Below are 14,896 nucleotides of genomic sequence, written 5' to 3'. Positions count from 1 at the left end.
GGTCCTCTGTGAACCTGGTAACTTGGTTTTTAATCTTCCCGCGAACTCTCCGCTGGGAGGTTCCTTGCCTACCTCGGCAAGACCTGCGACAAACCCATCCGGGTTAACCTGTTGAAGCGTACGAGACCGGCTACAGGTGACAAGGATACCGCCTCTGTCAAGACAGGGAACAAAGATACCAAAACTTTGGTAGTGAGGTCGGCAGAGAGGACGTACACCGATCTTTTGCGCACTATGAAAGATAAGGTGACCGTCGATGAGGTAGCTCTATCTATAATGTTCTATCGCTCCACTAGGGCAATAGCGAGGAACTCCGAATAAGAGTGAAAAACGCCAAAGCCGCTGAATCTTTCAAAACGGTGATGTAATCCAGGACTGGTGTCAGTCTCAGGTCAAAGGTAGATAGGCGTACGGTGGCCCATATTAGCGATATTGACGTCACCACTGACGAACAGTCTGTCAAAGAAGTTGCGGCCATACCGGGCGAAAGCGAAGAATTCAGGCTGACCTCGATTGGTCCTGCATTTTGGTTCACACAGAAGGCCACAGTTATAATGTCACACCGGGCTGCCAAGATCCTGACCGAAAAGAGAATAAGCATCGGGTGGGTTCTGTGTCGCACCGTCATTCGCGATCTCAAAACGAGCTGCTATCGTTGCTAGGAGGTCAACACGTTACGTCGTGCTACACCGGCACCGACCGCACAGACTTATGTTATAATTACGGCAGATCGGAACACCGGAGGCAACATTGTACTGAGAAAGTTTCCTGCGTACTCTGTGAAGCGGAGAGCCTCAGAACTTTGAGTGGTGCTTGTGCTAGGAGGAAATGAAGATCCTTCAACTCAATGGCAACCGGTGTTCCCAGGCGATGTATAATTGCTGGCAGGAGGCAACCGGTTTGGTGTTGATCTGACAACCATCTCAGAACCCAATAGGGGGTCTGTCACGAGCGATAGGTGGCTTTCTGAACGCGCGGTGAACGCGAGTATTGACTTTCTTGTGGTGGGTGTTCCGCTTGTAAACTTGGGGCTTGGCTCGGGTTATATCGATCGATTTGTGGGAGGTGGTGGTGTTTTCATAGTACCACTCCTTCAATATCGATGTGGAGGTCTACACAAATCTTTTAGACCAACTTTTCGACTGTGTCGCTGGTTTTCAGAGAGGCAGGGCTGTCTTGACAGGCAATTTCAACGTCAAGTCTCCGGAATTGGCAGGGGTTCAGGGGAACGTACGAGGCGATTTCTTAAGTGACATGGTCAATGCATCGGATTTAGTATGTGTGAACAATGACGAGCCCACCTTCCACAGGGGTGGCTCTTGTTCATGCATTGATTTAACTTTGGTTAGCTTGCCTCAATATGGATCTGTTAACTGTTGGGTCTTGAGAATCGACAGTCTGAGCGACCAACGTAGTTTGTGTGCCCGTCCGGCAGAGAAGGCTCATAGGGATGTTTCCAAGGTTGGCTGTCTCAAGCTGGGTGAGTCTGTTACGGCCAGCCTTATTGGTATACCATCTCCCCGCGCCATCATAGTTGTGGTTACTGAAGAATGCGAGAGCGCTGTCGTCATCAGAATATCTGGGTGCACTAGACGGGGCGCATGGGCGTTGGTCCTCTCCCCTGAGTTTACTGAGAGGTAGGTGTCAATTCTCGCGTCGGGCGTATCAAAGGACCATCAGGCTCAATATTCAGAGTGCCGATCCTGCTCAAGACGAGTATATAGGCCAGACGCCTATTTAAGCCGTCGTTACAAGGCGACGATTAAGAGAGCCAAACGCGACGCATGTAAGTCTCTCTGTAAGAAGATAGACCAAGACGTTTGGGGTGACGGCTTCAAAATCGTCACAGGTCGATTTGGACGTCGTCACCCCACACTCTTTGATGCTCAGATCATAGAGTTAATCGAGAACCTGTTTCCGAGAGCTACTGACCCCTCTCGGATCGAAATTGTAGCTGACGATATACCACGTTTCGAGCTGCACGAGCTCCTTGCTGCGGCTAATTCTCACAAGATCCGGGACCCGACGGGATCCCGGCTGAAGTAGTGAGTGAGGGTCGTAACGGAGACAGCGCCAATTCCGGTCATGAATTACATGATATCCCGAGACTATACTCCAGGGGATTGGAAACTCTCAAGGCTGGTTTTTTTTTCGAGAAGCCTGGCGGATTTGAAGGCAGCGTCGCTTATCGACCGCTATGTATCACAAATAGCTTTTGTAAGCTTTAATGCCATTTTATTAGCATTACTTTGCCCAAATGTATGGTGTAGCTGTCCCCTTTTTTCAGTTTTACCTTCCTGAATCACTCGGAAACATCTTTCCTAGTAATCCTTTGTGTGCCTATGTAGTCTGTATTATTTTCTTTTAAAAAATAGGCAAGTTTGGGACTATTATAGTACTTGTCCATCCAAACTTCAAAACCTTTTCCTAATAAAGGTTCAGTCAAAGATAATACACAAGCAGTTGCTTTTGGTTCTAATGACAAATCATTAGCTATTATGCAAGCCTATGTTATAACAGATAACATCTATTTTTAGTTTCAGAACACTATTCTTCAAATTTATATAATTTACTTGAATTTTTTTACACGCCATGCAATTCTGAACTTGTGGGAAAGTTTTCCCTAAGGAAGACTGATTTCCCTTCAAGTGTTTATTTAGTAAATAAGGAAAAACAATTTGTGGCATTATTTTTTAAGCTGCTTAATACAATATTTATGGTAAGAAATGTGCTATTCCCAGTCTGAGTATGGTACTCAGATCTTGGCTCGAGATTTTGGATAGGACGGATAGATGCCCGCTACTTGAACACAAGGGTTTGCAAAATTCCTTCAGATATGTTACATTTTGTTCTTCTTAAGATAATTCGTTCCTTTATCACTATCTATTATTTTTTACTTTATTCTCAGTTCCCCCTCCCTCTAGTGTATTTTAGTGAATTTTTGCTAAGTACACAACAGATGTACGTTAAGGATGTGGGACATCAGTTACTATGTCTTTTTGGCATTTGTCATCCGTGTAGTTTGATGATTCTGCTTAAAAATCTTTTAGAGATTTGGCTTCTTTGTAGCAGCTGTACACAAAGCTCAATATGAGGCTTATCAGGTGAAACAAAGATTTACAATGCTTTCAAATAAAATTCAGAACAAATTTATCAAATATTCAAACTGTAACTAAACTGTAGAAGAATTATCTAAAACGGTAGTTACCGGAGGCTAAACAGGAAAAGAAAGAAAAGACTGTAGTCTAAACTGTAATTTAAATATTATCTCAATTATTATTAAACAAAAATCATTATAAACCTACCTGAAGGTAAGGACAGATAATGGGTTAGCTGTTTCCCTTGGATTTTCTGGTTTCTCTGTCTTTTCATCACCATCCACTTCTCCTTTCAGAACACTAGAAAAATTAAAGAAAAACACCACCAATTATCTTTTCCATCTCATAAATGCAAATCACCAGTTGATAACATATTTTTTGGACTTGAGTTTATATTTTCCTTGTTATTTAGCCCACCTGGTGCTAAATTCGTCATTGCAAATCACTTAAGTTGATTTTCAAAATTGAACGTTCTGAGGTTCAAATCGTAGTAAAAGTTTGTAGACGGATTTGAATACTAGACAGTGTCTACCGGTGTACTTTGTTGGTCGGGGTTCAATTAACCATATATCTCAGGAATTGTAGTCCTGAGTCTGCACAAGACTATTTACATGTCATACATATCATCCTCATTTCATCGAGCCTTGAGGAGGGGTTGCTTATTGAAAAGATTACAATATGTATATATATATATATATATATATATATATATATTAAGAAATGAAGCCAACGATAAAATAAAATTCTTCCATTGCACTTATCTTTTTTTTCCTGTTTAGCCTCTGGTAATTACCTTTCAGATAATACTTCAGAGGATGATATGTATGAGTGTAAATGAAGTGCAGTCTTGTACATTCTCAGTTCGACCGTTCCTGAGATATGCCACCAACGAACATCGGTATTCACGAACTAGCATTCAAATCCGTGTAAAAATTACTGACTTTACTAGGAGTTGAACGCTGGAACTCTCGACTTCCAAATCAGCTGATTTGGGAAGACGCGTTCACCACTAGACCGACCCGGTGGGTTTACCCGGCATTGCCTGATAAGCAAAGATCTTATTCTGTAAATCCGTGTAATCTATACCGTCGATGTGATCTTAGAATAATTTTTTTTCAACAAACGTTATTTTAAAACAAATTTTCTTGTAAATACTACATCATCAACTTTGTAGTAATGATTATTTTTAATTACTGTTAACATTTTTTATTCGGCTTATCAAAAGGAACATACCAGTATTTTTACAATAAAGCATTCCTGACTGAAAAAGCTATCGGATAAAGATTTATAATTGGAAAAGCTTTTGTTCTATATCTTCCAAATGCGGCGAGGAAAGTGAGAAAGGGTTAAGTAGTTATAAGACTTATCTTAATAGTATTTCTTTTTCATTCCACCTGGACACAAAGTCATGTTGAGATAAAAAGTGGTTTAAAAAAACAGAATTTCTTCAGTTAAAAAAAAAATTATTAATCCTTACCAATCCATTCTTTTGACATTCTAATTCTCTGAACCTTTCTCTGTTTACAATCTTCAGTATGTATTTCGAGTTTTTTCACTTCCGTTTCACACGCTCCCAGATTTAAAACAATACAAGCAATAGGAACAATATTCCGATTTTCTACCGCTTGTATTTATGTTACCCAACAGTCTTGATAAACCGTTGCATCCGTATTTCATATTTAATCGAATAAAATGAGATCGATTTAGAATAACATCGGTTAATAATAACAACTACACCACTGGTTTTCGATTATTATTCGCACGTTTTAAATATACATTTTTAGAATTAAACGATTCATCATCATGATCGATATCATAGAACAACACATTTACACCGATTATGGTGGTTTGAACTTCAGATTTATCAAAATCTAATGAAAACAGAGTATTCGATGCCTTTCATGTTAAAACGATTTTAAAATTTTCTATAGAATGAAACTCGATAATTCTTTCCGCTGCCTAATAGATGGGCTAAAATGCACCATAAGAAACGTTTTTGATAATCGTTCTTTACATTGATTACAGCTTTTTTCTTTCTTAAACTATTCGGTAACAGTAAAGCGGATCGAATTCGGTCACCGAAAGATCCAATCTCAATATTTGATTCATCATCCAACCGCTAACCATTTAAATAAACCTTTCGAAATATTCGTTAATTTTATCATTGCTTCTAAATATTGTTCGTCAATCAGTTTGATTTTCACAAACATTAAGCGCGTAACTGGTACTGCTATGTAAATACGCAACAAAGAATTTGGATTTATTTTTTTTTAACTTGTTTTTTTAATTCAAAATACTGTTCTGTTATATTTTCAAAAGCGCTATTAATGTACGATTTATTTTGAACAAAAAATTTTATTTTTTTTCGCTTTGACATTTGTAAAAGGTTTTTTTATCGGTAGACACAAAGATAAGTTTATCATATTCACAGTTTAATTTCATAATAAATTCAGTAGAAGTTTATTGTATATAAATTTGCAGTATCATCTTGTATGTTATCTACGAATGTAATTAAATCGAATTTATAACGAGATACATTTTTATAACATAATACTGAACTACGGGGGTCAGATAGGTTAAAATCGTTTGATAATTTTACTCGTTCAAAATTGAGCATTTTTTGCTTTCCGATTAAGAACGATATTTTTTTCACACATAACACTGCATTTATGTTATCACTAATAAGTTCTATGCATGCGCAAAATATTACTTCGATTCACCTGAAAAAATGAACTGTTTCATCGATAAATTTACTGTATTTTGTTGCTTTATATGAAATAATTTAGGGATGAAGATCGTCAGCACCTAATTAGATACATCTAACTAAAATGTCGTTGTTGGGAAATCCCCGACTACTTTGATTGACGTCATCAACAGGTGTATAGTATGTTATAAATAAAATACAATAAATAACAAACTACGACTACTGATAAAGAACCCGAGGATATATTTTTCACGATGAATATGCGTTTTAGAGAAGCTTACAGAGAAAAAAAATGAACTACTGAAAAAATAGATGGTGAATGAGCATGTAATACATGGTTGCTCTGAATGCTAACGCCAAGTCTCACGTCTGGGGTTCACCACACTGACCTCAGAGGCGCTGGTATCGAACAGTTTGTGGAAGCCAGGAACCTCTACTTGATTATATGCAGAATAACCGCCAATTTTCTCTTCCGAACTGGGAGAAAGTTACATCAACGTCATTTTGGCGACTTGCTGCGAAGTACAAGTAGTTGGACTGTCTGGCCCGAAGCTAGTGTAAGCGGTCATAGGCTTATAATCTATGAGATCGTTGAAGGCGAGGAGGCGGTCTAGAGAGCTCCAGATTCGGATCGCTATAACCTACGGGGCTTGGATCAGCACAGGGTACGGCACGAGTGCGCAGCTGCCTTGCAGGGGTTGGAATGGCGCATGGAGCACAGAGAGGAGGTGGGATTGATGGCCGAACAATTTGGCCGGACCATCAACAACGGCTGCGATAGGGTCCTACGGCGGCTTCGGCCAATGAACGGACCCTTAGGTAGTGGCCAGTCCGCTGATCGGAGAGTGCCTGCAGCCGTCATGACCACTGCTTCCGGGGAGCCGTCTGTTAGCAGGCGGAAACCTGGGAAAAAGTGGTGTTACTCTAGTCTGTGACTTGATGTCAGATGTCAGCGTCGCCCCCTAACGAGGATTATCGTTGATGACGTGCGCGCTGAGCGTCTGCGGGTCTACCAGCGCGCCCGTAATGAGTATGTTCGTGCCAATCAAGGAAGCCAGACTCAAGATATGGCAAGACTCCATGCGCGGGTTGCAGTGCAGTCCCTGGCAGCTCGCAAAATCATGTTACGGACCAAAGTCACTGCACATGCTGTCCAGTGTTGGATGCGGCGTTAGGCGGGGACTACGCCCTTCCCTGGCGTACGGGCTGTGGATCCCGTAGATATAGAACGAGTGGTTTCTCGAATGTCACTGAAAAAGGCACCGTGCATTGACCAAATTCACCCGAATATATTCTACCTTTGCTGCCTGTCAAAAGAGAGCCGCTTGGCAGGCTGTTTACGGGATGCCTTAGCTGAGGCTGCTTCCCGACTTGTTGGAGAGTGGCTTTGGTGAGGGTGCTCTAAAAACCAGGAAATGATTCTGGTGAGGCCGGCAGTTATCGATCCATCAGCCTATTGCAGACAATCGGCAAGTTGCCGATTGCTGGTTGTGAAACGGCTCTGGGAAAGCATTGACGTGAATTGTTTTCTAAATCGACACATGGCTTCACCAAATGGGTTGGCATCGAGGATTGCATTTTAAATACTCTTGCCGAGAAGGAAAGCGCCGACTGTAAATATGTTTTGGCAGTTTTTATTGATATAGAGGCAGCATTTCCTTCCTTGTGTTGGAGTTCAGTCCTCTATGAGTTGGAATGCCACAATTTTCCCGTATCCATGCAGGCCGTCGAACGTGACTATTTGTCTAATCGTACGGCTCTGTTTAAAGATGCGCACTTAGCTTTGGAAACATCCGTCACCAGGGAAAGCCTGCAGAGTTTCATTCTCAGTTCCGTGCTATGGAACCTAGTATTTGACGGGTTTCTGGGATTGACATTCCCAGAAGGGGTCACGGCCCAGACTTTCGCCGATGACTGTCTCCTTTTAGTTCGTGGTAATTCATGACCGCAGCTGGATGATCGAGCGCAAGCGGCCTTGTCAACCGCGGAGGGCTGGATGGACATTCAAAATTTAAAACTTTCTGTGCCCAAGACGAAGTTTATGCTTCTCAAGGGTGCAGACAAATTATCGTACAGTCGTAACTCCCATATAAAGGCTGTGTAATTAGCCGAGTTAGAGTTCATAAGTACCTAGGTGTTTTGTTTGATGCAATGTTGCCGTTTAGCAACCACATTAGGCAAGTAGCGGCGGACGCCGTCACAGTGATGCTCAAACTTAGGATAATTGCTCGTAAGGACTATGGGTTGTCTGGCCGTCAAATGTACATGTTGTACCGAGTTGTCTTCCTATAGCGCGGCGCCCGTTTAGGCGCATAGATTGGACATGAATAGAGCATTTCTTCAAAATTTAAGGAGTGCCCAGCGCAGAGCCTTAATTGTATGCACATGTGTTTTTAAAACAACCTCCTACGAGGCTACCACCGTATTGGGAAAGGCTCTCCCAATCGATTTAGTGGTGAAAGTTCGTGCAGCCATGTGTAAATTGATAACAGGCCGAGCAATTTTGGATGCGGTTTCGGGCTGGGCCAATGCCGGAACAGAACGGTGATCACAATGCACCGGATCTAAATTTCGTTTATTGCCTATCTCTCGCCTGCGGAAGAAACTGCAGAGCGATGGAAGCATGGCAGCTGGAATGAAACAACAAACACGACTAAGGGCACCTTGTATAAGTTTATATAGGATTTGGGGGGATGGTATGCCTCGAGCTCGTTTTTAAGGGCAACGGGTGCCCGAGTTATTACCAACCATGTTAATTTAAACCAATATCTGTTTCGATTTCGCCTGGAAGCTGATGAGTTGTGCGTCTGCGGGGATGTCCAGTCAAATGAACACCTGATGTTTGACTGCCCTGCTCTTGGACAGCCCAGAGACCGGGCCACTCTGAAATTTAGAGGTCAAGGAAAAAATTGGGTACTCACAAGCGGCGAGTCAATGTAGCGAGAGCCACATTGTCGGACCGTGTGGGATTTCCTAGATGGGGTTGCTTTGTTCAACCGTGATCAGTAGTTTACATAAGGGAAAGACTCCTACCGCACTGCTAGAGATTTATGGCTGACCACCAGCTATTTAAGGCTACAAGCGCTTTAATATGGTGGACAGGTACTTGTTGGCATTTAGCGACCTAGGCGTGGCAGCGTATTTCTGTTAATTTACTTTGTCTTTGACGAAGTAAATTTCAATTTATGGATGTCATATATCTTTAGTACTTGACGGGGTGCGCCTATCCGTTACAGTAAATATATGATAAGTGAGCGGTTGGGACACGTAAGCCGGTGGTGTATGGCACCACGATTAGTCCGCTCACGCTGTTTGATAAGCTCTAGGAGCTATTTAGGATACTGGCCGCTAAACTGTTTCGAGGATTGTAGCCGTTTGTGGCACAGACATTCGGTCTTATGCTTTAGGGCGACCGAATTGGGTGGTGATGGGAGAAATGCCAAGCAAACCGATGGTGAAAGAACGGTCGAGGTGGATGCAAAAAAAACATGCATTAAATAACAAATTACGGCAACCGATGCAGAACCCCGGAGCATATTTTCCATAATGAATATGCGTTTGTTGTTAAATTTACACAGTAAAAGAATGGATTTTGCTGAAAAATATATGGTGAAAGAGTAAAGGTTAAAATAGGGTCTCCCTTGGACCTACAACTTTCTTTGAAAGTAAGGATGATTTTTTTGATGCAGAACCCGAGATTTGTAAACTACTTTTACTTTCTAATACGTATTTCTTAATATCGCTATTAAATTTAATGCACGCCAAAATTGTATAAACCGTAAATTATTTAACCGTTTCAAAACTTTCTTACATGCAGTTAAAAGTTATCAATTCATTCAAGTGACATACACCTTTTAGTCTATCGGTTAACTCGTCGCAAATCAGTTGCTTAACAGCTAATTTTCGAAGTTGAAGGTTCTCAGGTTCAAATCCTAGTAAAAATGAGTTGCTTTTATACGGATTTGAGTACTACGCAGTAGATACCAGTGTACTTTGGTGGTCGGGTTACAATTAACCACGCGTCTTAGGAAAGGACGACCTGAGTCTATACAAAAATCTAATATATGACGACAATAAACAAAATTAAAAACCAGACGTTTTTCACCATCCAGATCATTGGTCTGTCTTTAATCGGTGGCTCACGTACTCAAAAGAAATATTTGCGTATAGAATTAAAATATAAAATACTGGATAATTATTATTATTATTCAATTATTGCATTTTATTTAATATTTACGTAGAACTAGGAGTTAATGATGTTAAAGAACAATTCGGATACGGAGTAACAGTACAAGGTGAAAAGATAAAGATGCTACGATTTACTGATGATATAGTAATTCTAGCCGAGAGTAAAAAGGATTTAGAAGAAACAATAAACGGCATAGATGAAATCCTACGCATAACTATCGCGTGAAAATAAACAAGAACAAAACGAAAGTAATGAAGTGTAGTAGAAATAACGAAGATGGATCACTGAATGTAAAAATAGGAAGAGAAAAGATTATAGAGGTAGAAGAATTTTGTTATTTGGGAAGTAGAATTACTAAAGATGGACGAAGCAGGAGCGATATAAATTGCCGAATAGCACAGGCGAAACGAGCCTTCAGTCAGAAATATAATTTGTTTTCATCAAAAATTAATTTAAACGTCAGGTAAAGATTTTTGAAAGTTTATGTTTGAAGCGTAGCTATATATAGAAGTGAAACTTCTTACCTGAGAAGAAAAGATTAGAAGCTTTTGAAATGCGGTGCTATAGGAGAATGTTAAAAATCAGACGGGTGGATAAAGTGACAAATGAAGAGGTGTTGCGGCAAATCGATGAAGAAAGAAGCATTTGAAAAAATATAGTTAAAAGAAGAGACAGACTTATAGGCCACATATTAAGGCATCCTGGAATAGTCGCTTTAATGTTGGAGGTACAGCTACAAGGAAAAAATTGTACAGGCAGGCAACGTTTGGAATATGTAAAATAAATTGTTAGGGATGTAGGATGTAGAAGGTATACTGATATGAAACGACTAGCAATAAATAGGGAATATTGCTGAGCCGCATCAAACCAGTCAAATGACTGAAGATAAACAAAAAATTATTATTTTTTTACTTAGTTTCATCGGTTATTTGTCAGTTTATAATAAGTATCTGTAATAGTGAATTTAGTGATGTAGAACTGAAATTTGTAAATACAGCAGTTATAAATACAACTCTTTAATAAATTATTACATAAAAAAGGATTAAAATAAGATCACATCATTTAGAAAAATTTTTATAACTCAAAAGTATCATATATTGAGATATGCCCTTTGCCTTATGACGGCAGGCTATAGATCTGTAAAAATAAAATTTCTGTTTATACAATTAAAATATTGTTTTTGCTGGATTATAGCCAGCCCTTCAGCCAGTACACATTATAAATATCGACCCGAGGGTGAAAATAAGGTCCAAGACCCCTTAACTAGACCTTATAATTTTTTTATTAAGAAAAAGTGAAATAATAAAACGCAATAAAAATAACAAGAGAGAAAATCTCTCCTTACATTTTAATGTCAACAGAAGTCATTACGTATTGTATAAAAAATCAACTGTGAAAATGTATTATATGATGATATATATATTATCATTATAAGGAACAACAGCTATAAATGAAAAATTAGTATCTATTGAAAGTAAATAAAATAGTAAAACTGAATTTTAAAACGTGACCTTCATGTTAATATAACTTACAGCCTTACTAAACGGTATATATATAATTGTTTAGTGAATTTGACTAACAAATTAACGTTTTCTCTACTTTATTTACTCTATAAGAAATTAGTTAAGATTAGATCACTTTTAAAATAGTATATAGAATTTTTTTAAATAAAATCAACAATCGATCACAATAATATAAATGAATACATTTAATGATACGTACACAAATAAATATAGACACTAAAAAATGAACGGAAGGAAATACCATTTATTTACATTTTTAATAAATAATAATAAAAATTGAAATATATTTAATATTTTTAATATTAGCTTTTTTAATAAGTCTTAAATTAAACGATCTTATCTTAAAATAGAACAAAGAAATGAATAAAATAGTATTATCTTATCGCTGATAATTCCACTTTAGAAAAAAACGGAAGCGCATTGAAGTTGTACGTTACAATTTAATTCCTAGAGTATTCCACCGTTAAAATTAACAGATCAATGTAATTTCTTTTTTTAGTTATTAATTAAACAATAAACAAAGTAAAATATTTAACGTTGTCGTTAGCTTATAATTAAAGCCACTAATATCTGTGCATATACAAATACATCCTGCTTAGTCCTCAATATTTCTCTTTTCTCCATAAATCTGGAATTATTCAGATTTTCTTAAATAGAACATATTAAAAGGTCGAAATGATTTTTTAATATATAAATAACTAAATTAAAATTTCATTCAATTAATCTTGTTTAAAAATTAATTAAAAAATTGAAATGTATTATTTATTATTAGAATTTTTTATTTTATTCTCTAGAGATCAATAAAATTACCTAACAAAAAGGATTAGTTTGTTTCATTAGTAAGACAAATGTGCGATGCGTTTTGGCAAATCAAATAAAAAGATCTTTTTTTTTAATACTATAACTAAATATAACACTTCATTATTAGAAAAAATATATAATATAAGCAAAAAAATTAGGGAAAAATATCTAGAAAAAAAACCTGGCACCAAAAAATAAAAACAACTTTTAATAATAACACGTATTTCACTTACCTAGAATATCGTACAAAATTCATACTGTACTGTATCAGTATAAAAATAAAACACTAAGATTCAAATATAAGATAAAAATTAATTTAACACATCGCTAAAGCAGTCTTAAAACATCGCATAACAAACAATAACAAGAGACCAAGCCGCGCTGCCGATCGCTATATCTCTAGTACGCCAAATACAACTGCAACATTCGTTAAAGCAATGATACCACAACTAACATAAAAAATATCGCAGAAAAAAAATACATACCGGCATAATCGCTAGGCTAATTGTCGATCTACAAAACTAAACCGATAAGCTTTTTCGACCGTTCCTGAGAAGTACGGTTAATTGAAACCTAACCGTCATCAAAGAACACCGATATTCAGGGTCTAGCATTCTAGTCCATTTAAAAGAAACTGTCTTTTCAAGGACTCGAACCTTACAATTCTAGTCTCAAAGATTTACCGATTCGGCGATGACGAATTTAATCGCTATATTAATTCGGCGGGTTTGGAATATAAATTTTGTAATTATTACTGTATTATAAGACTGAGTACATTAAAAATTGATGACGTATATTTTTTCGGTATTAAAAATAAAATAAATAGAAAAAAGGTGATTTACATAAACGTTTAATCTTGTTTTTTAATACTAAAAAACAAGAATAACATGCCGTAATAACATGCTGTTATTACGGCATTCAGTTATGTAAAAGCTATTTAATATTAATTACGGCTACCTAAAAAAAAAAAATCACCTAACCTTGTAAACTAGATAATTTTAACAAACTATTTGTTTTTTAAATTGTACGATTTTTTGTCACAATAATTAATTAGTTTTCTAATTATTAAAATGTCCATTATTAGTTGTAATTATTTATTGCGGTTTTTTGTACGGAATATAGGAAAGATAATCATGCTAAAATTCATTAATATTAAAAAAATAAACAATTACTTATGTGTAGAGTTTGTTTATCTGATTAACAAAAAATTTATGTGAATTACATTACCAGCTGTTCTCTAGAATTTCATATCCCTTTATGATAATACTGCTGTATTATCATAAAGGGATATCAACCCTTTACCGTTATCTATATATATAAAAATGAATTTTTGTCTGTCTGTATGTCTCTTATGCCTTCCTAAACCGTTCATCCGATTGCGATTAAACTTTGGTAAGTTGTGCGCACGCTCGCGAAGGTTTCTGAATTAGTTTGACCCGATAGGTGGGGCCGGTGTCGAGATATTTACGAAACAAACAAACAAACAAAAACAGACTTTTTTATTCTATAAATATAGAAATGAAGAAGTTGAAAAGGGAAAAGGGGAAGGAGAATAAATGAAAGGTAAATTTTTTTCCGAAACAAATTAAACAGTTTATCGTAGGGTTGACCTGTGTTCTGGAATTTTATTCCTTAGGTCCAAGAAATGTATCATCACCGGGTTCGTTTAAGTTTTCCTGTCTTCCTCAGACTCGCTTCGCTGAAACGAGGAAATTAATATTGTGATGTTTGAACCGTTCTTTTTTAAAGCAGTAAACCTTACGGGGCAAGTAAAAACTTTACGGTTTCAAAGAAATTTAGGTCCTACAGTAATTAAAAGTACTTTCGGGGGTTTATATAAGAATCATAATGTTAGAAAACGGGTCCACTTGTACCCCCAAGCACCCTAGAAACACCGATTACCCTTCTCATAATCTTACTGTTGTAAGCAGTTAGACGTAATTCACATGTAATTCCTAAAATAACCTGCACCTTTTGTTATGATACTACGGAAACGCGAGGGGTGAAATAATTTCGTATTGTTTTCTTCATCGAGCCAAATGTACTGTTGTAAATCGGCACGCTAAGCCTATCGAGATGTAGACAACATTCAAGTGCTTCACCACTAGTTGTATAATGGACATCATTATTCTCAGAACACAAATGTGACTGATGCTACTTACATTGCGGGTAAAGGTCACAGGTGTGAACAGAGTAAAACGACAAATTGTTACATCGATTTCTGTTTTGAATAGTATTTCCTGCCCGACTAAGGCTATGTACTGTGAATATGGCTACATAGGTTGTTTAAGAAGATTTAAAAAGAAATATTTATAACAGTAATAGTATATACAGGTCGGCAGACAAAATGATTCGACATTTGGTTTTCTTAAAAAATATTTATTCAAATCGCAATATAGAAAAATGAAATACGACGTGTTTACTTTTTTCATTCGGCAATACCTTTTTGAAGAACTATAAATAAATAAATTGTTGAATTTAAATTTTTGATTTTTGATGTTTTCCATTGACGGCAAACTCTCGCCGAAACCTTAAAAATTTTATTGTTTTGGGAGTTTGGGTAATAAAGAACAGGAAGAAA

General features: G+C 37.3%; 1 protein-coding gene across 3 annotated transcripts in view; it reads right to left on the bottom strand.

Annotated features, from left to right (window-relative positions):
• Positions 1-12,727, bottom strand: part of LOC142333482 (putative multidrug resistance-associated protein lethal(2)03659) — a 118,058-nt gene extending 105,331 nt beyond the window's left edge. For all 3 annotated transcript variants that reach the window (XM_075380716.1, XM_075380715.1, XM_075380718.1), the window contains exons 1-2: positions 12,549-12,727; positions 3,306-3,398 (exon numbers count right to left, since the gene is read on the bottom strand). In XM_075380716.1, coding sequence (XP_075236831.1) covers positions 3,306-3,398; positions 12,549-12,571 — 116 coding nt within the window. In that variant the 5' untranslated portion in view covers positions 12,572-12,727. The remainder of the gene's footprint in view (positions 1-3,305; positions 3,399-12,548) is intronic.
• Positions 12,728-14,896: the final 2,169 nt, after the last annotated feature.

The sequence above is a fragment of the Lycorma delicatula genome, chromosome 12 (assembly GCF_047948215.1).
Source record: "Lycorma delicatula isolate Av1 chromosome 12, ASM4794821v1, whole genome shotgun sequence".
Taxonomy (NCBI): domain Eukaryota; kingdom Metazoa; phylum Arthropoda; class Insecta; order Hemiptera; family Fulgoridae; genus Lycorma; species Lycorma delicatula.
The sequence above is the reverse complement of the archived record's forward strand: the minus strand, read 5'-3'. Positions and strand labels throughout refer to the sequence as shown.